Source organism: Rhododendron vialii, chromosome 6a, assembly GCF_030253575.1.
Source record: "Rhododendron vialii isolate Sample 1 chromosome 6a, ASM3025357v1".
Lineage (NCBI taxonomy): Eukaryota > Viridiplantae > Streptophyta > Magnoliopsida > Ericales > Ericaceae > Rhododendron > Rhododendron vialii.
Genome location: NC_080562.1, coordinates 41892667 through 41918769, shown reverse-complemented (window position 1 = coordinate 41918769; position 26103 = coordinate 41892667). Strand labels below are relative to the sequence as shown.

Below are 26103 nucleotides of genomic sequence, written 5' to 3'. Positions count from 1 at the left end.
CATGACCTCCCCCAAAGCCCCTGAACTTACCTTCCTCCACGTACTAATCATGCGGCAAACCCAAAACCCACTATAAATTCAACCCCCAGGCCACCACCACATCTCACCACACCACAGCTAAAAATATTCAGAAACCGACCAATTTCAAAGCATCTATCACAATGGCCAAGCTCACAATCCTAGCAGCTGCCCTCGTAGCCTTCCTAGCCATTGCCGAGGCCACCCGGACCACCATCACCACTACCGTGGTGAAGGAGGACAACCCCAGGCAACAGCAGCAGCGCTGCCGCTAGCAGATCCAGAGTCAGCAGAACCTCCGCGACTGCCAGAGGTTCCTGCAGCAGCAGGCGAGAGGAGGAGAAAGAGGAGGAGGGTACGACGTCGTGATGATCACCGCAGACATCCCGAACCCTCACCAGCAGCAGCAGCAGCTCCGCCAGTGCTGCCAGTACTTGCATCCAATGGCGAAATTTTCAAGACAAATATGAGAAACGTTTTCTTAGTTAGGACACGGGATGATTGGCAAGACACGGCCGTGGGAAGCTGTAGCTTGCAGTCCAAAATTTGTCTATATCAGAATATACAAAAAAAAAAAAGGTTTTCTGTATGTATCAGAATATACAACATAAAAAGATCATCCAATAAGTATAGTTTGAAAGAGGATCATTAGAAATGGGTTACAGATTCAATAGTGTCAATATATAGGCGTAAAAAACTAACAAACATAACAATACCTTTATACTACGGAAAATTAACAATTGGATAATACTACCACAAACTATTAAATAAAATTCATGAGTTTCAAATTTTAATTTCTAATAGAAAGAAACAATTACAATTGTTATATAACAACTGTGCAAAACTCAATCAGGTGAGATAACAAAAATGAAAATTCATCAAAACTCAAATTTTTAACACTTCACACAAAATATAGGATTCAATTGTATGTTGCTCGAAGTGATTTTCTTCTTCTTTTTGAACTAGTGATGATTTTTCTCTTGTCTGAACACGTAAAATTGTGCCCAACATGTAGTAAAAATTCATACCTTAGTTAAGTTAATTTGCATGGTGGCAAAGGTGGATTCTTTCGATAGCAGACATATGAAGTGCAGTGGTTGGTTGAACTTGAACCTGCATGAAGAAGTCTTTTAGAAGTATCAGAGAACATAAAAATGGCGGGTTTTTTCTCTCATTTTCCCTCTTTTTCGCCTTTTTTATTTTAAAGAGATAGAGGAAGATAAAGAGTTATGGTCATTTTTGTCATTCAAAATACTTTTGGACTTCTTTTGATTGAATGATTTGTATTCTCAATGTGGTTTTTAATAAATCTTGGGCTATGTATAACAAAAATGCAATTAATGTACTTAAATTTGTGCCCAAGGGTGTGCCACCCATTAGAATTTTCCTTGATTTAAACTTGTTTTGTCTTAAAAAGTATACAAACCCCTAATTTTAATTTTTCTGAGAGAGAGACACAGGGACTAGAGAGGGTATGAATATATGAATGGAAAAATTATTTTATGCTTTTGAGGCACCGATACATGGTAGTCCAAACTTATTCTCCATCACACATGCTTTTCGGTGCATATAATGAGATTTATGTTAACGTGCAACCAATAAAGAATTGAAAAAAAATTAACTTATCTTTTTATGTTTGACATAGGGGCGAAAAAACACAAATGTGAGTGTAAAGTTAGAATTTTTCTTTTTATTTTTTGTTTAGTGCATCAAAAGCACACAAGCCTAGTACGTGTATAATTGGGAATTAACTGTAAAAAGTTTCAACTCCACAAGAAAGGGTCAATGCTTCAATGGCCGTCTTTCTCGCCCAACATTGCGCTTTCAATTGTAGTTTCAGGCGCTACAATTATGGCCTTTCTTGCACAAGAAAACCTCAAATCACTTTCCCCCTCAACTTCTCCATATATCTCCATTCACATCCGGATCACCACTCAACCCTTTCCCTCTTTGTTCAACCACTACAGACCTATCTCCCTCCTGCACCATCATCATCACCACCACCACCACCACCAAACTGTAAATTTTCCTCCTTTTGCTTTTCTCCCCACCCTTTGACTAATAATGTTCCTGTTGTCTCTCCTTTGGTATGGTTAATCATTCCTTTCTCAGATTCTTTGACCCAGAAGTCTTCTTTGATTTTTTTCTCATTGTTCGTGGGTCCCTTTACTTTCTTTGATTTTGATTGTTTTGGAGAAGTGGGTCTGTGTAGTTTTATCTGTACTATTTGATTTTCTTGTTTGTTTTTACTGTTCTTGACAATTGGAGCTGTTTGTAACAATGGGTTTGGGTGGAGAGTCCGGAGAAAACGAAAATGAAATCCCTGAAACAAAATCAAACCAGCCAAGAGGTTCTACAGGCCAAGAAGATTCTAGCGATGAGAGGCTAAGCAGACAGCCAAGTGAAGCCTCTTGTTATGCAACGGAGGAAGAAGAAGAAGAAGCCCGTTTGCAGTTGGGTCCCAAGTGCAGTATCAAAGAACATCTTGAAAAGGACAAGGTTGTTTTTCTTGCCTTTTCATGAAAGGAAAATCTTCAGTTGTTATGATAAAAGGTGTTTTTTTGAACTTGTGATTATGTGTTTTGTTCAGGATGATGAGAGTTTGAGGCGGTGGAAAGAACAGCTTCTTGGCAGTGTTGATGTCAATTCTGTTGGAGGTAATTTTGTTGCTTGAACAAGCCTAATACTTTTAGTGAAACTCCAGACAATTATTTACTAACACAATAAAAATGTTTAGTGTAGGTTCGCTCTTTGTGCCCATCTAGTGGGCGGTGGGATTAGTTCCTAAGGTGCGTTTAACCTCACCCAGACACGTCATAAAAGGAATTCAGTCTTTGTGCCCCTCTAATGTGGGGTGAGATTAGTTCCTAAGGTAATGAGGCCGGACACGTTGTTTAATAAAAAGATTCAGTCTTTGTGTGTGGTGGGCATGAATTTGGACACAAACTTCATTTTGGGTTGATTATGAATATGTAATACAACTCCTTGGGTAGGGCTAGTAAACGAACACGCTATTTGAGTTCGAGCTTGTGTTCGTTAATTAAAATTTGTTTGAGATCAATTTTTTACATTGAACAAGCAAAGCTTGACCCTCTCGTGAAGCTCGCGAAGCTTTGAAACCAAGCTTTAGGAAGGCCACTGCTCAGCTCGCTCAGTTTAAGGGGAAAAATTTAAGCTACTTGAGATCGGCTCAAATAAAGCTTGTTTGGGATCAGCTTGCTAGATAAACAAATCAAGGTTAAACATACTTTGAAAGCTCATTAAAATTTTAAAACAAAACTCAAAGTAGCTACTACTTGGCTCATTTATGAGCCTACTCTTGTTGCTTTCACATCTAGGTTGGTGCCTTGTTTATAAATCTACCAATTTATGAGTAAACAAACAGGACTTGACACATTAGTATTAAAGGATTTCCCTATATATGTATGTATAATAGATTCTATGATTGTTTATTGTTAGTTGGATATCTTTGTAAAAGGGTCAGAGGTGGTTTCCATCATTTTTGTTTTTGTGTTTATTGATGCGGTGTCTTTGGAATTGCCAAAAGACAATCAATGTTTTGTTTCTAATAGTGTTCAATTTTCTGTTCTCTGTACTTATCTTTTGCCTTCGTATGGGCGCTGGTAATTGAAACTATGCACATAGCTCAGTTTTGTCTTCTATTTTCAATGCTGCAAAGTCTTAATCTGATTATTTTAGTATGATGATTAGGGGATGTAGAATTCACTTTGAACAATCTATAACATCTTGTTATTGCCAGCCAACATTTTATCCCTTTCACATCTTAGTGTGTGATTAACTTTGTTGGTGGGTTCTTTTGTTGATTGGTTTACATCAAATGATGATTAGGCTTATTATTATTATTATTATTATTATTATTATTTACTGTTCTTCAATTTTCTTTTTGTTTCTCTATAGAAACTCTTGAACCAGATGTCAAGATTTTGAGCCTTACTATACTCTGCCCCGGTAGACCTGATATTGTTCTTCAAATTCCTGAGGATGGGGACCCCAAAGGAGTATGGTTTACCCTGAAAGAAGGAACCCATTATCATCTGAGATTCTCTATTAAGGTCAGCAATAACATCGTTTCGGGCCTGAGGTACACCAACACTGTCTGGAAAACTGGTCTTAAGGGTAACTTTCTTTTTCTCTCTGTGTCCCTCCCTCCGAGAAATAAGTTTCATGCGGTTTGATCTAGTCATTATTAGTATATTCAGGCGTTGACAAATGTTTTTGCTTTCAGTTGATAGCTCAAAGGAGATGCTTGGAACTTTCAGTCCTCAGCCAGAGCCTTACATACATGAGATGCCAGAAGAGACCACCCCCTCTGGCTATTTTGCAAGAGGATCATATGCAGCAAAATCAAGGGTAAGCGATTCACCTGTTTTGCATTATCTTTTTGTGGTTCTTCAATTTCAGTGCACTCAGAAGGTTGATGATCTGGAAAAATCTTCCTCGTTTGTGTGAACTGTATGTGTCTTTGGAAGCAACTTCAGTTGCTGAAATTTAAACTTGGTAAGCAAATATTGGAGTAAAAAACTACCAGAAAGGCCAGTGCCTTCATTTGGTTATATTCTGAATGGTGCCTATCTGATGTTTATCAAGCCGAGCCTACATTCGTTTCCTTCTGTTGTTGAAAACAAATAACCAAACCAAACCGAGCCTTATGTCCCAATCACTTGGGGTCGGCTACATAAATCATTTTCCTCCATGGAGCTCTGTCAAGGGCCACCGTTGTTGGAAACAGATGTTCACAATAATATGCTTTCGCTGCGTTGTTTATGATGGGCGTCCATTGTTAATACTATCCTTACAGGGGTTCCATCATTGTGCGACTCTGTGACTACAACAATTTTTTCCTTTTAGCCAATCAACAAAAAAAATTTGGTATCCAGGGCATTGTGTTCCTCGTATTTTAGTTTTCAAGGCATTGTGTTCCTCCTTTTTTAGTTTTTGTAGATTTATTTCTTGGGTTCCTCCTTTTTTAGTTTTCAGGGCATTGTGTTCTTATATCGTTTCCATTTCTCGCTGCTTTCTTTCCTGTATGCAGTTTGTTGATGATGACAACAAGTGCTACCTGGAAATCAACTACACATTTGGTATCCAGAAAGAATGGGTGGAGTGAACAAGAACATTCCTCTCGCTATCAGTTCCCTTCGAGTCCTGACGGAATAGCAACACAAGCACTTAGAATCAAATAGAGAGATCTTTGATTATGTTGGATTGCCCACTGTATTTGCTTGTTTGTTTTGATCTTCTTCTTTGCACTTATACACTTTGCGAATGAGGCATTTAGCCGCATTAACTACGTCAATTTGCCTTCGTTGTTTTTGTATAGGCTACACACCAGCAGTTGACAAATCATTGCTGTGAATCTTTTTATCAAATTACTATCTTTTTCTGGAGAACAGTTGTAAAATTTTCATGTATTCATTTTGTGTGATGATATTCCAAAGGTTGCCTATGGTGAAACTTGGCATGGAATGTATACACCCTTGATGTTTCACCCAATACTACAGCTCTGTTTTTCTTATGTCGTGTTTTTTAGGGTGGATAATAATACTCAAGTTTGAACAGGCAACTACTCCTACTTGCTCGTTTAACTTAGGATGTATTAGAATTTCAAACTACTTTAAATAAGTTCGTGTTTAATTCGATGTTCATTTGTCGACTAGCGTGATAAACAATTAAGGGTGTTCGTATTGCTGAAATTCATTTAATTTTCAAATTAAGGTTGAACAATTATTTCGTTTGTCATACCTACTTTTATAAAGAATTTCTAATCCACATATATTATTTGACAATTGACCATCTCCAATTTGATTCTTCAAATGATTGCTTGAAATTTGAGCCTCCAACTTTGATCCAATGGTTTAGGCTCATTTTCCTCATTTCAGTAAAGTGCTCAAACTTTTTGCACATATTACACAATTGTCGTGTGAGTTTATTTACTCCTAACAACTATACATTAATATCTCTGTGATTTTTCAAAAAAAAAAAAGAGGGAGAAAAATAACAAAACTTTCCTAATTCTATGTTAATTTGAAAAATATATTTATAGGGGAGTGTTCCGGGAAAACAAAAAAAACACTTCATCTCAACCATTGAAGCCAATAGCTAAGATTAGAAGTTCACAAAGAATTACTCCTACCCGCAAAGAATTACTCCTGGCCGATACGAATTACTTGGCCGCAAAGAATTACTCTTGGCCGCAATTAATTACTCGTAGCCACAATTAATTACTCTTGGCCGCATCTAATTGCACTTGGTCACATCGCATTACACTTGACCGCATCAAATTGCACTTGGCCGCATTGAATTACTTTTGATTGCATTAAATTGCACTTGGCCGCGAAGAATGAGTCATAGCCACTACGAATTACTCTTGGCCGCATCGAATTGCACTTGGCCGCTCATAATTGTAGTTGGCCGCATCGAATTGCGGCCAAGTGCAATTATGTGCGGCCAAGTGCATTTGATGTGGCCAAATGCAATTCGATAGCTCAAAGGAGAACTGTCTGGAAAACTGGTCTTAAGGGTAACTTTCTTTTTCTCTCTGTGTCTCTCTCCCTCCGAGAAATAAGTTTCATGCGGTTATCTAGTCATTATTGATATATTCAGGCATTGGCAAATGTTTTTGCTTTCAGTTGATAGCTGAAAGGAGATGCTTGGAACTTTCAGTCCTCAGCCAGAGCCTTACATACATGAGATGCCAGAAGAGAGTACCCCCTCTGGCTATTTTGCATCATATGCAGCAAAATCAAGGGTAAGTGATTCACCTGTTTTCCATTATCGTCACATGGTTCTACAATTCCAGCGCACTCAGAAAGTTGACGATCTGGAAAAGTCTTCTTCGTTTGTGTAAACTGTTATATATGCGTCTTTGGAAGCAACTTCAGTTGCTGAAATTTAACTTGGTAAACAAATAGGAGCAAGAAACTACCGGAAAGGCCAGTGCCTTCATTTGGTTATATTCTGAATGGTGCGTATCTCATGTTTATCAAGCCGAGCCAACATTCGTTTCCTTCTGTTGTTGGAAACAGATGTTGGCAATAATAATATGCTTTTGCTGCCTTGTTTATGATGAGCGTCCATTGTTAATACTATCCTTACAGGGGTTCCACCATAACAATTTTTTCCGACATCGTCATTCATTTCGTAATGCACTCCAGAAAACAAGATTCTACTCAGAACCTCCCATCTAAAAAAATTTCGGGACCATATCTTTCAGAGCAAATGGTCACATACCCACGAATTTGATTTGACAATTCAACAAGTTGTACAATTATTGAAGCAAGTCCAATAGTTGCAAATTACCGTGACAAAACCCGAAAGTTTTTTCCCAACAGTAGCACTAGCAGGTCGTAAACATTGCTCAATTCGATGCTATTTATGTCCTATATATGTTTTTAGTTGGTCCGGATCTCCTAAGGGTTCCCACACGGTCTTACCGTGCGGGACTCCCTTTTCCTGATCGAATTGCGACGATTCGAGCCGCTCAAAGTGATCAGAACGTGATTTTAAGGATACCCACGAGAAATCAGCAAAAAAAGATGATCGGGAAGAGCTTGACTCAAACAGTTTTTTATTGAACGGTTCAGTAAAAAAATGCTCGGATCAAGCCCTTCCCGATCATTTCTTTTGCTGATTTCTCGCGGGTACCCTTAAAATCATGTCATACACACTTTAAACGGCTAGGACCGTCACAATTCGATCGGGAAAGGAGAGTCCCGCACGGTAAGACTGTGTGGGATCCCTCATTGGATCCCGAGTGTGTTTTTAGTAGTTTCATTTGACACCATTATTTAGTCCCAATGTGAAATTTTCCTTATCATTTTAGTAAGTAGCATAACAATTCAGTTTAGGAGGCCCTGGAAAATATAATGTGGAAGAATACTTTTTGTTCAGCCATAAATGGTTACCTTAGGCGAGGGTTTTAACTTGTAATGGAGCAATTTATAAGTCATGAAAAAGGGGTAGGTAGACTATGATCTCACCTAGTCATAGGACACATTCTTTGTTACATTATGTCTCTGACACAAATCTCCATATACATATGCTGCAACCACAATACATGAAATCAAGTAATCTAGCTGCTGCTGGATATGTACATTGTAGGGTGAGTTGATCAGCTAGATGCCGGAGAGCATGCAACGGATTCTGGTGATTCAGTAGGGGCAAGACCAGCAGCCTTGGAGCAGCGAATGAAGCGGCAAAAACTGGACCATGAATCCAAGGTTACTATTTGTTTCCAACGTGTAAGACGCAGGAACATGAAGAAAAATGTAAATGATAAAAAGAATAAGCTTTCGGCTAAAATAACATGATACATCAACTAATATTAACCACACTGTCTACTAAAAACCACACTAAAAAGGGGGAGATTATGAAAAAGAGCAACATTTTTCAGAACGATCTCAACCATCAACTACTTGCCTCCAATGGCGAAATTTTCACGACAAATATGTGAAATGTTGGGTTGTTCGACTAAATAAGCCAAATGGCTTATTTTTTTGTCCTTATTCAATTTTTTTTCGTATTTGTTAGTTTTTCGTCAATTTTTTGAGGTTTATTGCTTCATCATGGCAGGAGGAATCTAAAAAGTAAAAAATTACAATCAAAACCTAATTTTTTTGAATAAAGACAAAAATAAGCCAATTTTTTCGTCTTTATTTTAAAAAAATTGAATTTTGATCGTAATTTTTTACCTTTTAGATTCCTCTTATCATGAATAAGCAATAATCTCCAAAAAATTGACAAAAAACTAACAAATGTGAAAAAAATTTGAATAGGGACAAAAAAATAAGCCAAGTGGCTTATTTAGCCGAACAACCAACACAGGATGATTGGCAAGACACGGGAAGCTGTAGCTTGAAGTCCAAAATTTGGAAAGTTTAACCTTAAGGCTTTGCCTAGTCATCAACCTCTTCAATCTTAGGAGCCAAGTAGAACCTGATATAACCCATTTCTGCAATCTTGTACTCAACCACAACTGGTAGCCCGGAAAATAAGCTTAATGTGACTGTACTTGACAATGGGGTTGCCTTTGTGAAGGAGTTCATGTATCTTAGAGCAAATTTAAGTGATACTGGCTCATTCATCTCTATGATTGTAGCTTCTTCAGGCTGCAAATTGCAACACGAAATAGCCCATGTCAACCGATTAGTATATTGCACACTAGACCAAATATATCCAACTCATATCCATGAATGAAAACCACAACTACAATACAGTTAATGACAAAAATAAGGGGATAATGTACGTTTCCAGTACTATCCCATGTCAAACATCTAGCCCCTTTGCACATATACATGCGTAAAATCCCATTTTCAATGCAATTCTTCATGAAACTAAGAGGATAGCGAATGTTTCTCATAATATCCCATGTCCCCCATTTAGGACATAGCTCATATCCATGTGAAAATACCATTACAAGTCAATTCATCAAGAACTTAAGAGGTAATGACAGTTCAACAACTAGATTCTGTTGACAGTAACACCTTAAATGTATAACCAGAAAACATACCTTGTCTACCATGGTATTCGGGCGACAAAGATTTGCAGTCACAATATCACCTCTTGTAGAGAACCTGACACCTTCGTTTGTCACAGATATCACAACTGCACACATCCACCAAATGCTCAGAAGTTTACACAACCATCAATGAAACTAAATTACAGAATATATAAAAACATAATCATCAGTGGATAGATTAAAACACTACCAGTGTCACCCATACTACTAAGATCTTTACAAATCCTGGCAAATTCTGATGAGGGCATCCGGACGATAGCATGGTAGTCGACTTCCGGAATTCCAACATGCTCACTATTGATGTCCATCAACTTCATCTCAAAATCGGCAATCTTATCTTGAGCTGTAAGGCATTGTCCATACAATAAGAGCACAAACAAGAAACAGGGACAAGACTAAAGAAATCAGAGTCCAAAGGAAGGACAAATAACAAAAACACAAAATCCCAAAACTCCTTACCCAGAATAGGAGATACACAAGCTTGGCCACATATGAGTAACCAAAATAAATTAGTAAAATAATCTCATGAGCATTTATCTTTCAATTGCCCTTTCTCCTCTATAGTGTGGCAGTATTTTTTTTAGAGAAGAATGACATTCATAGGCTGTGTTTGTAACTGATCAATGAGGTGCAGTGGAACAAGGATCATAGAGGTGGAGATAACCTACAACATCTGCTTGTGAAGTTGTCTAGCGCAGCAGTCATCTATTACTTGTGGAGGGAGAGGACCAGACATATTTTTCAAGCCACAAGCTCTGATGCAAGCCAGATTATTAGGGCAGTTGCCTCTGACATTCGTGGTTTGGTGAGTTCTTGGAGGAAAATTCGGAAATCTGATACGAACAGATTGCTATGTCGTGATTGGAACATCTCTATTAGGGTGTTTGAGGTCTCCTAATGCTCTTTCTTGTAGTATGTTTTTCCTTTATCTAGTGTTCTAATTGAGTAGGGTGTTCGCAGTGTGCTTTGATTGTATTTGTCTGGGGTATGCCCCTTAGCCCTCTATTTTGGGCATACTTTGCGAGTAGACCCTAACCAGTTTATTTTGACTTCGTTAGATGACATAAAACTAAATATCTACAGACTCCCTATCTTATTTGCATCATTCTCTTATATTTTTTCAGCAACTAAACAAAACCATTCATTTTGTTTGAACCCTCAGAATAGAAACTGTAATAACTATAACTTCGGATTAATCTCATGCGATTCATCAGTTCTTTCTCAATCCAGGGGGGACTTCTCTCATATCTACAATCTTTATGCAGTGTGCTCCATTTACTTCTTTCATGCTTTACCAAGTACCAAATTCCTCGAACAAAACAATCATAGTTGGAAATGAATGATAAAAATTAACTGAAAATTATAAAAGGAGGAGAAGGGATCTGGACCTTAATTCTGGTGAACTTGGCAATTAGAAAGTAAATGATAACTCTTTGTTACACCATATAAAATCAATAATTGAAGATTTTCATGCTTAATTTGCTTAAGTTTTCAGTTATTATACCACCTACTAAACAAATACTTCATTGCCCATAGCCCTTGCAAAAGTACACATAATAGCTACACTACTGTTTATTAAGTAGCCAAACAAATCATAAAAACCATAATTTGGAGGGAGACTAAAATTAAGAATTCCAAGTACGGACAAATATCAACTATGTAATATCCCAAAGTTCCTTGCACGAAACGGAGATAACAGAAAAATAACCGCAAATGAACCCAAATATAAGAAAACAATTTTTGGTACACTTGGCAATTAGAGTTCACTTGATAGCTCTAATTCGTTAGACCACACAAAAATGAAACAACTGAATACTCCCAAGCTTAATTTGCCTTACATATTCTTGTATTTAACTAAAGACTCATTTCCTTTAAACCCTCATCAAAACATATGTTCTCACTAGATAAATACTAACTGTTTGGTTTGTGAAGCCTAAGTCGGTTTGATTTGTTCTTTGTTGACTATTCGGGGTTCGACCTTAAAGTAGTTTGAGCCATGGATGTATTCAACTACACAATTGGGAACCACGTTAATCTATGTGTCTCCGTTCTGTTTTCTTTTCCTGATTGATCTTCGCATGTTGCGTGTTTGTGCCAATTTCTCAACAAGAACTCCGCCAAGAACACACATTACCACTCACAAGAACACAACACCCATTACCATTGTAACAACTGAAAAAAAATGCAAGTAAACTCCGCCAACAACGAGCGCAAAAAACCCTAATTTCCAGAAAGACGCTTAAATTAACCTCAACAGGGCCAAAGAAACAACTAAAAGCAAAAACCTCACTTGGACTTTCGAACATGAAGGTGACGGTATCGCTCCCGTCGTCCGCCTTAAGCGTGAAAATATCATCATTACCGGCGCACTTGAGTATCTTGGCCATAATGTTAAGATTCATGCCCATCGATATGTTCCGGTCGCACCGGTAGTGCTCGAACCCCTCGGATCTGAGAAGGAGCGCGACCAGAGCGACGTGGCTCGAGTCCGTGGCCTGGAGGGAGAAGCCGGTGGCGGAGCAGTCGAAGTTGGCGTCGTTGACCAGGTCCTTGATCGACTCCAGGACCTTCTTCAACAGGCTGCCCTGAACGAGTCTGAGCTCCAGCATCTTGGGGGAGGGTTTGCTGTGCTGGGGAAGTTTGGGGATTAGGGTTTGAAAGAGAGTGAGGGAAGAAGAGGGAGAGAAAGAGAGAGTCGTTTTCGGCCATTTTATAGCCGCGGCGGTGTCCTAACCGAGAAAGGTAAGACGACGCACTCGGACTCTCAAGTCGGTGAACTCCCACCGAATCTATAAGCGGAGGAAATTTTCAGGGAAAAAATTCAAAATACCCCCAACCTTTACACCAAAATTCAATTAGACTCTCAACCTTTTAAAAACTTCAATTTTACTCCCAACGTTATTTTCCGTTAATTAAAATGCCCCCTTCCGTCCGAATTACTAACGGATTCCGTTAAAAGCTCTGTTACATAGTGTCCCGATCGAATTTCGATGATCCGAGCCACTCAATGTGTTCAAAATGTGATTTTAATGGTACCCGTGAGAAATTAACAAAAAAATGACCGAATAAAGAACTGTTCAGATGAAACCTTTTTCGATTATTTTTTTTGCTGATTTTTCATAGGTACCCTTAAAATCACATTTTAATCACATTGAGCGGCTTGAATCATCGAAATTCGATCGGAAAAAGGGATTTCCCAGATGGCTCATTTATGAGCCTACTCTTGTTGCTTTCACATCTAGGTTGGTGCCTTGTTTATAAATCTACCAATTTATGAGTAAACAAACAGGACTTGACACATTAGTATTAAAGGATTTCCCTATATATGTATGTATAATAGATTATTAGATTCTATGATTGTTTATTGTTAGTTGGATATCTTTGTAAAAGGGTCAGAGGTGGTTTCCATCATTTTTGTTTTCGTGTTTATTGATGCGGTGTCTTTGGAATTGCCAACTAAAAGACAATCAATGTTTTGTTTCTAATAGTGTTCAATTTTCTGTTCTCTGTACTTATCTTTTGCCTTCGTATGGGCGCTGGTAATTGAAACTATGCACATAGCGCAGTTTTGTCTTCAATGCTGCAAAGTCTTAATCTGATTATAAAGTCTCAATCTGATTATTTTAGTATGACGATTAGGGGATGTAGAATTCACTTTGAACAATCTATAACATCTTGTTATTGCCAGCCAACATTTTATCCCTTTCACATCTTAGTGTGTGATTAACTTTGTTGGTGGGTTCTTTTGTTGATTGGTTTACATCAAATGATGATTAGGCTGCTTCTTATTATTTTTTTTACTGTTCTTCAATTTTCTTTTTGTTTCTCTATAGAAACTCTTGAACCAGATGTCAAGATTTTGAGCCTTACTATACTCTGCCCCGGTAGACCTGACATTGTTCTTCAAATTCCTGAGGATGGGGACCCCAAAGGAGTATGGTTTACCCTGAAAGAAGGAACCCATTATCATCTGAGATTCTCTATTAAGGTCAGCAATAACATCGTTTCGGGCCTGAGGTACACCAACACTGTCTGGAAAACTGGTCTTAAGGGTAACTTTCTTTTTCTCTCTGTGTCTCTCCCTCCGAGAAATAAGTTTCATGCGGTTGATCTAGTCATTATTAGTGTATTCAGGCGTTGACAAATGTTTTTGCTTTCAGTTGATAGCTCAAAGGAGATGCTTGGAACTTTCAGTCCTCAGCCAGAGCCTTACATACATGAGATGCCAGAAGAGACCACCCCCTCTGGCTATTTTGCAAGAGGATCATATGCAGCAAAATCAAGGGTAAGCGATTCACCTGTTTTGCATTATCTTTTTGTGGTTCTTCAATTTCAGTGCACTCAGAAGGTTGATGATCTGGAAAAATCTTCCTCGTTTGTGTGAACTGTATGTGTCTTTGGAAGCAACTTCAGTTGCTGAAAAGAATTACATTTGGCCGCAACAAATTACTCATTGCCGATACAAATTACTTGGCCTAAAAGAATTACATTTGGCCGCAAAGAATTGCACTTGACCGCATTGAATTACTTTTGGACGCGTCGAATTGCACGTGGCCGCGAATAATTACTCTTGGCTGCTACGGATTACTCTTGGCCGCAAAAGTTGCTCTTGGCCGCATTGAATTGCACTTGGCCGCATCGAATTGCGGCTAAGTGCAATTATGAGCGGCCAAGTGAAATAAAAAGCGGCCAATAGTAATTAGACGCGGCCAAGTGCAATTGGATGCGGCCATGTGCAATTCGATAGCTCCAAGGAGAACTGTATGGAAAACTGGTCTTTAAGGGTAACTTTCTTTTTCTCTGTCTCTCCCTCCGAGAAATAAGTTTTGCTTTCAGTTGATAGCTCAAAGGAGATGCTTGGAACTTTCAGTCCTCAGCCAGAGCCTTGCATACATGAGATTCCAGAAGAGACCACCCCAGAGCCTTGCATACATGAGATGCCAGAAGAGACCACCCCCTCTGGCAATTTTGCAAGAGGATCATATGCAGCAAAATCAAGGGTAAGTGATTCACCTGTTTCCCATTATCTTCACATGGTTCTACAATTTCAGTGCACTCAGAAGGTTGATGATCTGGAAAAATCTTCTTCATTTGTAAACTGTATGCGTCTTTGGAAGCAACTTCAGTTGCCGAAATTTAAACTTGGTAAACAAATAGGAGTAAGAAACTACCGGAAAGGCCAGTGCCTTCATTTGGTTATATTCTGAATGGTGCCTATCTGATGTTTATCAAGCCAAGCCAACATTCGTTTCCTTCTGTTGTTGGAAACAGATGTTGGCAATAATATGCTTTTGCTGCCTTGTTTATGATGAGCGTCCATCGTTAATACTATCCTTACAGGGGTTCTGCCGTAACAATTTTTTCCTTTTAGCCGATCAAAAAAATTTATACAAAATAAATTGTTGGGTAACAATTAGTATTAATTTCTTTATGAGCTCTTTATGGGACTTTCTACTTTTACAGTTTAAGTGGGTAAAAATTACTTTTTGTTCAAGACTCCAGACCAAACTTCAACATGGACAGTAGCAATCGTGTTCCGTCTGCACAATTAAGTTCTGATGACACGTACCATTCTATTAACTCTATTTGGAGGCAACTACTCAAACTCTCCTTGAATCTTTATAAGATGGAGGAATAAGAGCTTGATCATTTGGCTATCATGCCAATGAAGGCTCCTGCGTAATACTCTTAACAATCCCTCATAAGCCATGTGCCCAAGGTCTAAGTGGACTTAACTTTCTGAACTACGATAGCACTGGAAATAAATCTACAAAAACTTCCCTGCGTTTAAAACTTATAGAGCTCATCGAAGAAAACACTTCATTATTGTTCGTCGTCAGTATAATTCATACAGTATCTTGTTTTGACACTATATAATAGGACTTATGTTTGAAAAATCCCATTTCTTGTGTTCCTCCTTTTTTAGTTGTCAGGGCGTTGTGTTCTTATATTGTTTCCATTTCTCGTTGCTTTCATTCCCGTATGCAGTTTGTTGATGATGACAACAAGGGCTACCTGGAAATCAACTACACATTTGGTATCCAGAAAGAATGGTACGTGGAGTGAACAAGAACATTCCTCTCGTTATCGGTTCCCTTTGAGTCCTGCTGGAATAGCAACACAAGCCCTTAAGAATCAAATAGAAAGCACGAGCTAGAGAGATCTTTGATTATGTTGGATTGCCCACTGTATTTGCTTGTTTGTTTTAATCCTCTTCTTCTTTGCACTTGTACACTAGTTGTGAATGAGGCATTTAAATGACGGCTAAGGACGTATTTTGATAATTAATACCCGCCAAAGACATGCTAAGAACATTTGTTAATGCTGAAAATGTCATTGACGGGTATTAATTATCAAAACACATCACAGGCCGTCATTTTCCCTTAGCCGTAATACCTACATCAATTTGCCTTAGCTGTTTTTGTATAGGCTATACAACAGCAGTTGACAATTCATTGCTGTGAATCTTTTTATCAAATAGTAACTATCTTTTTCTTGAGAACAGTTGTAAAATGTTCAGGTATTCATTTTGTGTGATGATCTTACAAAGGTTGCCTTTGGTGAAAATTGACATGGAATGTATCCACCCCTTGATGTTTCACCCAATCTTCAGCTCTCTGTTTTTCTTCTGTCATGCTTTTTAGGGGGATGATAATCAAGTTTGAACAAGCTACTACTCGCTCGTTTAACTTAGGATGTATAAGAATTTCAAACTACTTTAAATAAAAATTCTTGTTTAATTCGATTAAAGTTCGTTTATCGACTAGCATGATAAACAATTAAGTTTGTATGTATTGATGATATTAAATTTAGTTTCCAATTTAAGCTTGAACAATGGTTTCGTTTGTCATACCTACTTTTTTATAAAGCATTTCTAATCCACATATATTATTTGAGAATTGACCATCTCCAATTTGATTCTTCAAATGATTGCTTGAAATTTGAGCCTCCAAATTTGGAGACCCATAGGACATTTGTAGATCCAAAATACAAGATTTCAAAATATTTACTACTTTTAATTTTAAATAAATTTCAATAGCAACCTTATCCTTTGCAATTTTTTTTTGGACAAGTTCATAAACTATGTATGATTTTTATTGAATAAATTAAATGTTTTATCAACTTTGCCCCATTGACAACAGTAGGTGCAAATAATGGTTCTCCTCTGAGAAATAATTTCTTCAAAATTTTTGACTGTTTCGTCATCCGTGTTTTTTCGTCTTTAGTGAATTTATGTTAAATTTTTTACTTTTTGGATGTACATAGCATATCTCTATTCAAAAAGTAAAAGAGTTTGTTAAATGTTAAAAAAATTTACTAAAGACGAAAAAAAACGCAAACTTATAGAACTTTTTTATCTCAAAACTGCAAACCAAACACAATGAATATCTTTCTTATTTTAATGCACTTTGATGTATTTTCATAACATTCTTAAATATTCAATGAATTATTTATCTTTAATGAAAATGTGATTGTCTAACACATGCTAAGTCTTAAATTAGGTCGTCTATTTTATTTTACTTTTCATGTCACACAAGAGAAGAATTATATTCAAAGAGTGAGCCACTGTATCAATCCTATGTGTAATAAATAATAATTAAGTGAAGTCTAGTACTATACACAATAAATTTTCCTCTAAAAAAAGTACACAACAACTCGGAAAATAGCTAAGGAAGAAAATAAAACATCAAAGGAATTTTTATTTTTTTGATAGCATAGAGTCGGATCAGCTTACGCACACCACGGAACTAAATCTCTACGGCCGACCACTGGCATGTGGGACGTTCTTAAGGAAACCCATGGGGCGGCCCTTAGAGCATCTCCAACCCGTACTCCATTTCTTCATTTTGGAGGAAAAACATTCTCCAACCCATCCTCTGAAACTCTCCTCTATTTGGGAAGATGAACTTTGATTCTCTAAATATAGAGGATGAAGAAAAAAATAGAGGATCTCCTCCAAATATGTGTTGGAGTTGAGAAATAGAGTGTTGGGTTGGAGTTAAGATAAATAGTATAATTCTCTAAATCTACTTTTCAAATAAAATAGATTAATTTGATCCTTTCAAATAGAGATTTGGAGGGTGTTGGATTGGAGATGCTCTTAGGAAACTCAAACTGGGGACTTTGGGGGAGCATACCCCAGAAGAACTAATAATCCAGTTTTTTCAACAAAATTTGATTCTTTAAGGGGAACATGTATTGGTTATTACTAATTGTTACTACAATCAAAATTAGCAAAGGCAGTATTGAAAGGAATTTGGAAATCTTGTAGTGCAGTCTGCACTACAGGAGTTGTAGATCGGTTGATTCGGTTGTTTATTTTGACGCCGACGGCTAGTATATTTTAATCTGAACTCTTATTGATCCGGATTTTCCATGCTCGGATTAAAATCCAAACCGTCTATTGTTGAAATGGACTGCCAGATCAATCGCTAGCTCTACGGCACAGTCAGCGCTACAGAATCCTCGGGAATTGAAAGTGAATAAAAATACGCCACATAATTCCATGAATTTATCCCAATGATAATGAGATATACTTCGTTCACAAAATCCTATCCAACCAATATAGAACCCGTAGTATTTGATTGCGTACCGACATCGTACCCATTAACTATTTAGTGCCCCACCGCACGAGACCCAACATAGATTCATTCTTGTCAAAAAGGACACTGAAGTAGCTGATGTGGCGATACACATGGAACCGCAGACGATGAGTTGTTAGGCATGTAAAGCGCGTCAACTAGCTTTCCATACACCAACGCGTAGGTTATATCACCTTCGTCATTGCCTTCTTCATGAGTCTGCGCGTGTCCACAGCCCACAATCTCTCTCTCTCTCTCTCTCTCTCTCTCTCTCTCTCCTACCGAAGCAAAAATCACTCCCTTCTGTATTTGCAACATAGCATTTTTTTTTTATTTGAAGGGCAACATAGCAATTGACGAACAGTCAAAACTAAAGAAAACCCATTAAGAATCTACTGGTATGTACTTGTAACTTCTCTTCAATCTCACGCTCTCTCTTCTGGGTTTCAGAGCATTTTTTTTATACCATTGGTTGCACGCAAAACATTGAAATATTTTTTTAATAGATGGTCGTGTAAACTGTAAAGTAATCTAATAATCATGGGCTTATGGCTTCAAGTTCGTTTGTGTGATTCTACTATTCTATCAAGTGTATTTTTATATCTGAATGTTAGGGCGAGCTTGCGCGCACTAAACTAATTTCGTGACTCTGAAATTAAACGACCTTACAAACCCTCCAATGAGCCAAGGTTTTGTTTGGACTCCACAGGATTCGAACATGCGACCTTATTTCATACCCCTTGGGTTACTACTCCATCAAGCGTACATTGATGGAAGTTGGAGATTCTTGCAAGTTTTGCTGACAACGCCAAATGGTCTGTCAGTGGGCTATTTTTTATTCCTTTGGTTCTACTTTTTTTATGGGTTTAATAGTCGCTACTGAATCTGGGTATATATAGTTTTTAATTGAGGTTCATTAATTAATTGAATTTTAGGGAAGAAAGAAAGCGGGTGATTCAATTTCTTCCTCAAGTTTGTGGTTGTGGTCTGTGCAGAAGAACATGTCTAGTTTTGTGGGTGTTCATGTCTCTGATCAATGGCTTCAAAGCCAGTTCACACAAGTAGAACTTCGCAGCCTCAACTCCAAAGTACTATCTATCTCTAGTCCCTTCCTAATATTATATTGGGTTGGCATTGATTTCATATGTTCTTGTCTGTGTTTTTCATTTTTGTTTGTAGTTTATTTCAACAAAGAAACAGAATGGGAAAGTTACAGTTGGAGATTTGCCACCTTTAATGGTTGAACTTAAAGCTTTCAGTGAGATGTTTAAGGAGGAGGAGATTAGAGATATATTGGGTGAGTCAGGCTCTGCTAAGGAAGATGAGATCGATTTCGAAGGCTTCTTGAGGGTTAGTTGTTATGATGCCTCTTTTGAATTATCTCAATTGATTTTATTTCTACTAGTTCCTAATCGTTAATCTGTTACTCTATCTGGTATAAATTTAGTACTTTTTGAAAAGTCGAAGAATAAACTTGGTAATTTTTCAGAACTCAGAAGTATCCCGCACAAGTAAATATAAGTGTTGCAAAGTAGAAAGAATACAGAGACAATAATGGAAATGATGTCATTAAATCTGAAGTTATATGTGATCATTGCAATTTTTTTTTATTTGGTAAAATGTGATCATTGCATTTATAAGGAGACAATGCAATGCGATTGTCTCCTTATAAGTTAGAACTCCAGAAAAAAAGGGATCAACATTAAGGAATTGAGGGAGCATTTATTTCATATTGAATGAATCAAAGTTTGTTGTTTGAAAAGAGTTGTACTTGTAGTGGAGTTCATAGCTTGGCAAATACATGTTTATTAACTGCACTTATGGGCAGACATATTTGAATTTGCAAGCTCGAGCTGCAGCAAAATTGGGTGGTCCGAAGAACCCATCTTCGTTCCTTAAGGCTACCACAACCACCCTTCTTCACACTATTAGTGAATCAGAAAAAGCATGTTATGTTGCTCACGTCAACAGCTATCTCAGGGATGATCCTTTTTTGAAGCAATTTCTTCCTATGGATCCAGCTACAAATGCCCTATTTGATCTTGCTAAAGATGGAGTTCTTTTATGGTACTCACGCATGGTCTGGTTTACATTACTCTACTTGGTTATGTTACTGGAGTCTGATAGCTTGTGGTAGTTTCGGATAGTTTTTATGTACTTAATGGTTTGATGCAGTAAGCTTATCAATGTTGCTGTGCCGGGTACAATAGACGAACGAGCTATCAACACCAAAAGGGTGCTAAATCCCTGGGAAAGGAATGAAAATCATACCCTTTGTCTCAACTCTGCAAAGGCTATTGGTTGCACTGTAGTTAACATTGGTACCCAAGACCTGGTCGAAGGAAGAGTGAGTTCCACGTTCTCATCAACCGTATCAGTCATGTTGGTATAGACAAAAAGTATGACTTTATGTGTTTTATTTGTTAATCTCGCAGCCACATCTGGTGCTCGGGTTGATTAGTCAAATTATAAAGGTGCGCATTTGACTCGATCCTTTTGGTTATTTTTTTAGCCTTTAGAATAAATTGAGATAGAAAATTGGAATTACGTTGTAAAGAGGCATGGAGCTTCAACTTTAGAAGATTCATTGTTAGCTCATATTTCTTTCACTTCATTAATGTTTTCACCATGTCTACTTCAGATCCAACTCTTGGCAGATCTCAATCTTAGGAAAACACCGCAACTTGTGGAATTGGTGGAAGACAACAATGTAATCAACTATAAATTTCCATGTACTTTGATTATTTTTTGACTTATGCTGATATGGCATCGTTGCATGTCATTTTTTCTCCAGGATGTTGAGGAGCTTATGGTATTAGCTCCGGAAAAGGTCTTGTTGAAGTGGATGAATTTCCACCTCAAGAAAGCCGGCTACAAGAAAACTGTAACAAACTTCTCATCTGACTTAAAGGTATTCAGCACTTCAATCTCTCTTGTAGCGACACTGGTATCATATAAAACAGAAGTTATCGTAATTGTTCGGTCTGGTAGCATGGTTTATAGTTAATAAGAATTGGGTTCCCATTTATGGGAATGTAGCAAGACATTGAGATCGTTGACCCTTATTCCCACTTACCTACAACATGACCCCCTTTCATTTTCTAGAAAAGAGTTATATTGGCAGTCTCATTTTATTCTCCTGAACCATGTGAGTAAGTTTTTTAAGTAATTAATTATATTGTAATCTGTCCCATGTACCAATTTATATGCTTATGCATTGCAGGATGGAGAAGCTTATGCTTACCTGCTTAATGTTCTTGCACCAGAACATTGCAGTCCAGCCACTTTAGATGCAAAGGATCCTGCTCAAAGGGCTGATTTGGTGCTTGAACATGCTGAGAGAATGGACTGCAAAAGATACTTAACCCCAAAGGACATTGTTGAAGGCTCAACAAATTTGAATCTTGCGTTTGTGGCACAGATATTCCATCAAAGGTGGATGGCATATTCTAATAACCCCCTGTACTTTCAGTTCCAATGGCAACCTGACTTCTATGGTGTTATTTAATAGACCGTGGGCCTTGGCCTGTGGAGTAATTTTGTGGTGCTTGAACATGACATTTTCACTCAGGGTTTAGGGTGAATATGCTCTTCATGGAAATAATTGACGTAGAAGTTCGCAGTGGATTGATGAAACAGTTGATTTCATAAGTACTTAATAGCCGTTAGAATAGCAGTTGGAAGCTATGTTTCTTATTGGAAGTTCCCTAAATCCCCTTTGTTTCAACTCAAGAATCAAGATCCACAATGCAGTTTCACGTCTATGCTTTTGCTGGTTTGGGCATTATATTTAAGTTGGAGGCAGGAGGGTTCATTACTATGGATTTCTCTTGCAGGAATGGCCTATCTGCAGACAACAGAAAATTTTCTTTTGCAGAGATGATGACGGATGATGAGCAAATATCTAGAGAAGAAAGATGCTTTCGACTATGGATCAATAGTCTTGGAATTACGACTTACGTTAATAACTTGTTTGAGGATGTCAGAAATGGGTAAAATGTTCAGTTTCTACCGTCTCTGCATTTTGGGATGAATCTGTAAGATCTGCATAATTACAAGTTTTGTGCTTAACAGAGGATAGTGTGTACCCATGTGTGCAGATGGATACTTTTGGAAGTGCTAGACAAAGTTTCTCCGGGGTCGGTTAACTGGAAACAAGCAACAAAACCTCCTATTAAAATGCCGTTCAGAAAAGTGGAGAACTGCAACCAAGTTATTAGGATAGGAAAGCAACTAAAATTGTCCCTTGTGAATATTGCAGGAGACGATATTGTACAAGGGAATAAGAAACTCCTACTTGGTAATTCCTCCATCTCGAGCTATTACTACTACCGGAATTGGGGAATCATATGCTGTTCCGTTCTCATTTGCATGGGATATTAGATTTGCTTTTGGGAAAAGTGATTCTCTCATTGTTCTTTGCAGCAAAAATTTGTGGAAAAAATCTGTTTTACAAACTTTAATTCTAGAATGTGTGTTACAAGGCAGATGCCTATTATTGGTATGCAAATGATATTTTTTTATTTTGAGATCATGTTCTTATCATTCAGCAATTGCTCATAACTATCGGTGGCTCTGTGCACAAGGTAATAGAGAGAATAATTGTACAAAACTCCAGCTATAGTAATTAGATACATAAAAAGTCCTGTAAAATGAGAGCTTAATTCTTTCCTGACTGTCTGTCTTAGTGGTACATAAAAAGCCCCTAACATCATCCCTCTGGATTAATGGTAGTTAAATGCTTAGATACATAGATGGAAGGATCAACAGCATGATGATAGCTTAGATGCAGTTCAATGAGAATATTGGTTCTCAAATGTAATTTGTTGGTATTTGTGAATAATCTACGAGAGTTGCTCTTTTTTGTTTTTGAGCCAACCTATCCCTATCCTCACTTGATCAGGATAGGCAACAATAGTGATCTGCTGCAATTGCTATTAAGAGTTACTCTATGTTGCCACTTATGATACTATACACCTTCCTTGGGAAACGTATACCAAAATGAATGAACTATTTAATCGAGAAGGGCCCAATTACAGCAAATAGGCAGTGTAGTAAAACTTCTCCGGAAGTAATTTCCCTGTTAAGTTAGGTTGTCAATTTCCATTGCACCATACATGTTTCTTACCATGAAAGTGAGTTTGTCTACATTAGTTCTTCAGGCCCTTTTCTCTGTGTTCCCAATCTGCGGTTGTCTGTAGTAAACTTGCAAGTGGAATTTCTTATTGCTACAAATTTAATGTCCTTGAACTTTGTATTCAGCTTTCCTGTGGCAGTTGATGCGGTTTAATATGCTTCAACTTCTGAAGAACTTGAGGTCCCGCTCTCAAGGTAAGGAGTTTACCGATGCTGATATTCTGAACTGGGCCAACAATAAAGTGAAGATCACAGGAAGAACTTCTCACATGGATAGTTTTAAGGTTAGTAAGTTTAACATTCCTTTTTTGTTAATCAATTTCTTTCCATATAGATTATGGCTGACTGGTTATGTTTGTGGACCGTTATTCAGGATAAGAACCTTTCAAACGGATTATTCTTTCTTGAACTTCTCAGCGCTGTCGAGCCTAGGGTTGTCAATTGGAACCTTGTAACCAAGGGTGAAAGTGGTATGCATTTTTGCCGCTGCAGAGTTTGTGTGAAATGTTGTGTGTTCTGTGAGAAGTGACTAGGAGCGACAAAATGACTTTTTTTTTATTCTTCTTCTTGTTGTTGTGGTAGATGAGGAGAAGAAATTGAATGCCACATACATAATCAGTGTTGCCCGAAAGCTTGGATGTTCCATTTTCTTGTTGCCTGAGGACATCATGGAGGTGAGACTGCAATTGCCCATTTTGTGCGTCGACCAGCAATTGCATGTTTTGATGTTAACATTGTTGCCAATGAGATTAAATTGGTCCACTTTGTTTCATGAAAGCTCTAGCGCTTTCACTTGGAGTTTCTTTAGCATTAGGCCCCTCCCAGTTTATCTTCCAGAAAAGGATCAATGAGCAATTGGGACATACTTAGTAGTGGATTACACGTTCGAGTCCCAATTATGCATTTTCCTTCTGCAAAAGTTTGATGTCGAAGAAATCAAGACATAGTATTATATGGCAAAATGACATTGCATTAACGACATTCTCGTAACTTGATGGCAGGTAAATCAAAAGATGATCCTAACGCTTACAGCCAGCATAATGTATTGGAACCTTCAACAACCAGTTGAAGAGTCCGAATCATCACCATCACTATCCGCTTCTACTGCTGCTTCTATTAATGGAGAAGATGAGAGTTCCCAGAGTGATGAAGTCTCCAACTTGACAATGGATGATGCAGCGTCCGATACAACAGTCTCATCACAGGTTGAAAATGAGGTCACCTCCGGGGCTTCCATTTATAGAGTCTTGTCACTGGTTCAAACTAGGGCACTCCTCTAACCAGTGATCCTAGAGTCTCCTCGCTTGTCGAAAAGGTTGACACTTATTGCCCCCCTGATGCCGGAAATGAACACTTGCAGGTCTTTTCACTCTACAGGATTTAGCCGTAGGAAAATTTTGAAACTAAAGAGAAAATGAGAGGAATAGAAGAAGTTACATTGTCATTGGTTAGGTGGGTAAGATGGTGAATGATCTTTTCTCAAGCAAAGATATACAACCATAGAATACAGTGCTTGTGATCCAAGAAGAGAAAATTGACTTTTGTATAGTCTGTTGCTTTTTCCCCTCAGCGATGTTAGTTTTTTTTCATGCTTTAGTTTTTTTCAGTTTAACTTTTGCTGTAAGTAGTTTTGCCAATGTGGATTTTGTTCTGAACAAACAATTAGAATTTTTCATGTCATTTTCATTACTTTTTTTAAGTTTGAGAATAGTGGTATCATGTTCTTTGCAACCTTGGCACTTTGTCTTTTTGATAACCGAATGTTCGGGTTAACTTGCGCGTATCTCGACAAATTCCGGGCCCTGAAGTTGGCACCCATTTGATGAAATTCATGCGTCCGCTACTGCTGTGAATATGAGTGGGGGGGGGGGGGGGGGGGGGGGTCGGGGGGGTTTCGACAATTTGCTTTGTCGTGGTATCGCAACACAACGAATGTTTACATTTTCATCCAAATTCTATACTGGTGTCCTTTAATTTATTTATTTTCTCACTTGCGATGAAGGCTTCCTAGCTGGAGTATTACTTCTCTTGATCTTGAAAAAACATGCCCAAACATTTACGATGAGTGTGTCATTGAGTAGATGAGATATAGTTCTATCATTAAATCAGTTTATCTTAAATTGCTACTGCTATTCTTGTTTACCGTTCTTGTTGGTGAGATTATTTTGTGTAACACCTGCTGGGTTTTGCCCTTGGTGTTTCTATTTACGTTTCTAGTAAACCCTAGGGTGTGTGTCCCTCCGGTCCTAACAGTTCTTTCTGGAGTGTAATTTTGTTCATCTTTTTTAAAAGAGGGTGAACATTACCCTCTTTCTCATTGGCTTAAACTGTGTGAATCTCACTATAAGGTGATGTCATGCTTACCATGCAATATATTTTTTAGTAAGCATAACATCACTTCTTTGTGGTAGGGTTCACATCATTTCAACCACCAATAGGAAGGAGGGTGTTCACCCTCTTAAGTGGGAGAAATTCTTCAGTGCCGAGCGGGCACGGACAGCTGGTGCCGAACACGCATCTCGCCCGTCCAAACGTGTTTTGGAAGGTCCAGATCTGTTTGGGCTTGAGGGGGTGTTTTGGTAATTTTACACTTAAAAATTACCCAAACAGATCTGGACCGTCCAAAACACGTTTGGACGGCCGAGATGCGTGTTCAGCACCAGCTGTCCCGTGCCCGCTCGGCACTGAAGAATTTCTACTTAAATGGAGGCCGAAGAAAACTCAACTTGTTCTTTTCGTTAAACAGCTCCTTTGTCTACCGTATTTTCAATTGTATGGTTTTGTGGAAGGAGAGGAAGGAAAATAACAAGACAGAATAATTGAGTGAGA

At 38.0% G+C, this 26103-nt stretch overlaps 4 protein-coding genes across 11 annotated transcripts; 3 read left to right on the top strand and 1 right to left on the bottom strand.

Moving 5' to 3' along the window:
- Window positions 1-1759: 1759 nt before the first annotated feature.
- LOC131329618 (rho GDP-dissociation inhibitor 1-like) lies at window positions 1760-5527 on the top strand. Its single transcript, XM_058362851.1, has 5 exons — window positions 1760-2517; window positions 2609-2675; window positions 3937-4155; window positions 4265-4389; window positions 5072-5527. Exons 1-5 carry the CDS (start codon window positions 2299-2301, stop codon window positions 5144-5146), a joined length of 705 nt encoding a protein of 234 aa, XP_058218834.1. The 5' UTR covers window positions 1760-2298; the 3' UTR covers window positions 5147-5527.
- A 2784-nt stretch (window positions 5528-8311) lies between these two features.
- Window positions 8312-12338, bottom strand: LOC131329617 (proliferating cell nuclear antigen-like). 3 transcript variants are annotated; one of them, XM_058362848.1, is made up of 4 exons: window positions 11847-12338; window positions 9744-9899; window positions 9548-9642; window positions 8312-9146 (listed from the first exon to the last, which is right to left on the bottom strand). In XM_058362848.1, exons 1-4 carry the CDS (start codon window positions 12163-12165, stop codon window positions 8934-8936), a joined length of 783 nt encoding a protein of 260 aa, XP_058218831.1. In that variant the 5' UTR covers window positions 12166-12338; the 3' UTR covers window positions 8312-8933. The 3 variants fall into 3 exon arrangements, with proteins under 3 accessions (XP_058218831.1, XP_058218832.1, XP_058218833.1); XM_058362849.1 differs by having other exon boundaries at window positions 9747-9899; XM_058362850.1 differs by lacking the exon at window positions 9744-9899.
- An 852-nt stretch (window positions 12339-13190) lies between these two features.
- Window positions 13191-13956, top strand: LOC131329616 (rho GDP-dissociation inhibitor 1-like). Its single transcript, XM_058362847.1, has 2 exons — window positions 13191-13608; window positions 13717-13956. The coding sequence occupies exons 1-2, from the start codon at window positions 13323-13325 to the stop codon at window positions 13938-13940; spliced, it is 510 nt and encodes a 169-aa protein (XP_058218830.1). The 5' UTR covers window positions 13191-13322; the 3' UTR covers window positions 13941-13956.
- Window positions 13957-18374: 4418 nt separating this feature from the next.
- Window positions 18375-24839, top strand: LOC131329615 (fimbrin-1-like). Of its 6 annotated transcripts, none has more exons than XM_058362843.1 (15): window positions 18375-18536; window positions 19074-19226; window positions 19391-19488; window positions 19967-20205; window positions 20314-20485; window positions 20574-20612; window positions 20780-20848; window positions 20933-21049; window positions 21362-21573; window positions 21975-22130; window positions 22239-22438; window positions 23401-23558; window positions 23648-23744; window positions 23857-23948; window positions 24276-24839. In XM_058362843.1, exons 2-15 carry the CDS (start codon window positions 19175-19177, stop codon window positions 24552-24554), a joined length of 1980 nt encoding a protein of 659 aa, XP_058218826.1. In that variant the 5' UTR covers window positions 18375-18536; window positions 19074-19174; the 3' UTR covers window positions 24555-24839. The 6 variants fall into 6 exon arrangements, with proteins under 6 accessions (XP_058218826.1, XP_058218824.1, XP_058218827.1 ...); XM_058362841.1 differs by having other exon boundaries at window positions 19318-19488; XM_058362844.1 differs by having other exon boundaries at window positions 18383-18536; window positions 19134-19226.
- Window positions 24840-26103: the final 1264 nt, after the last annotated feature.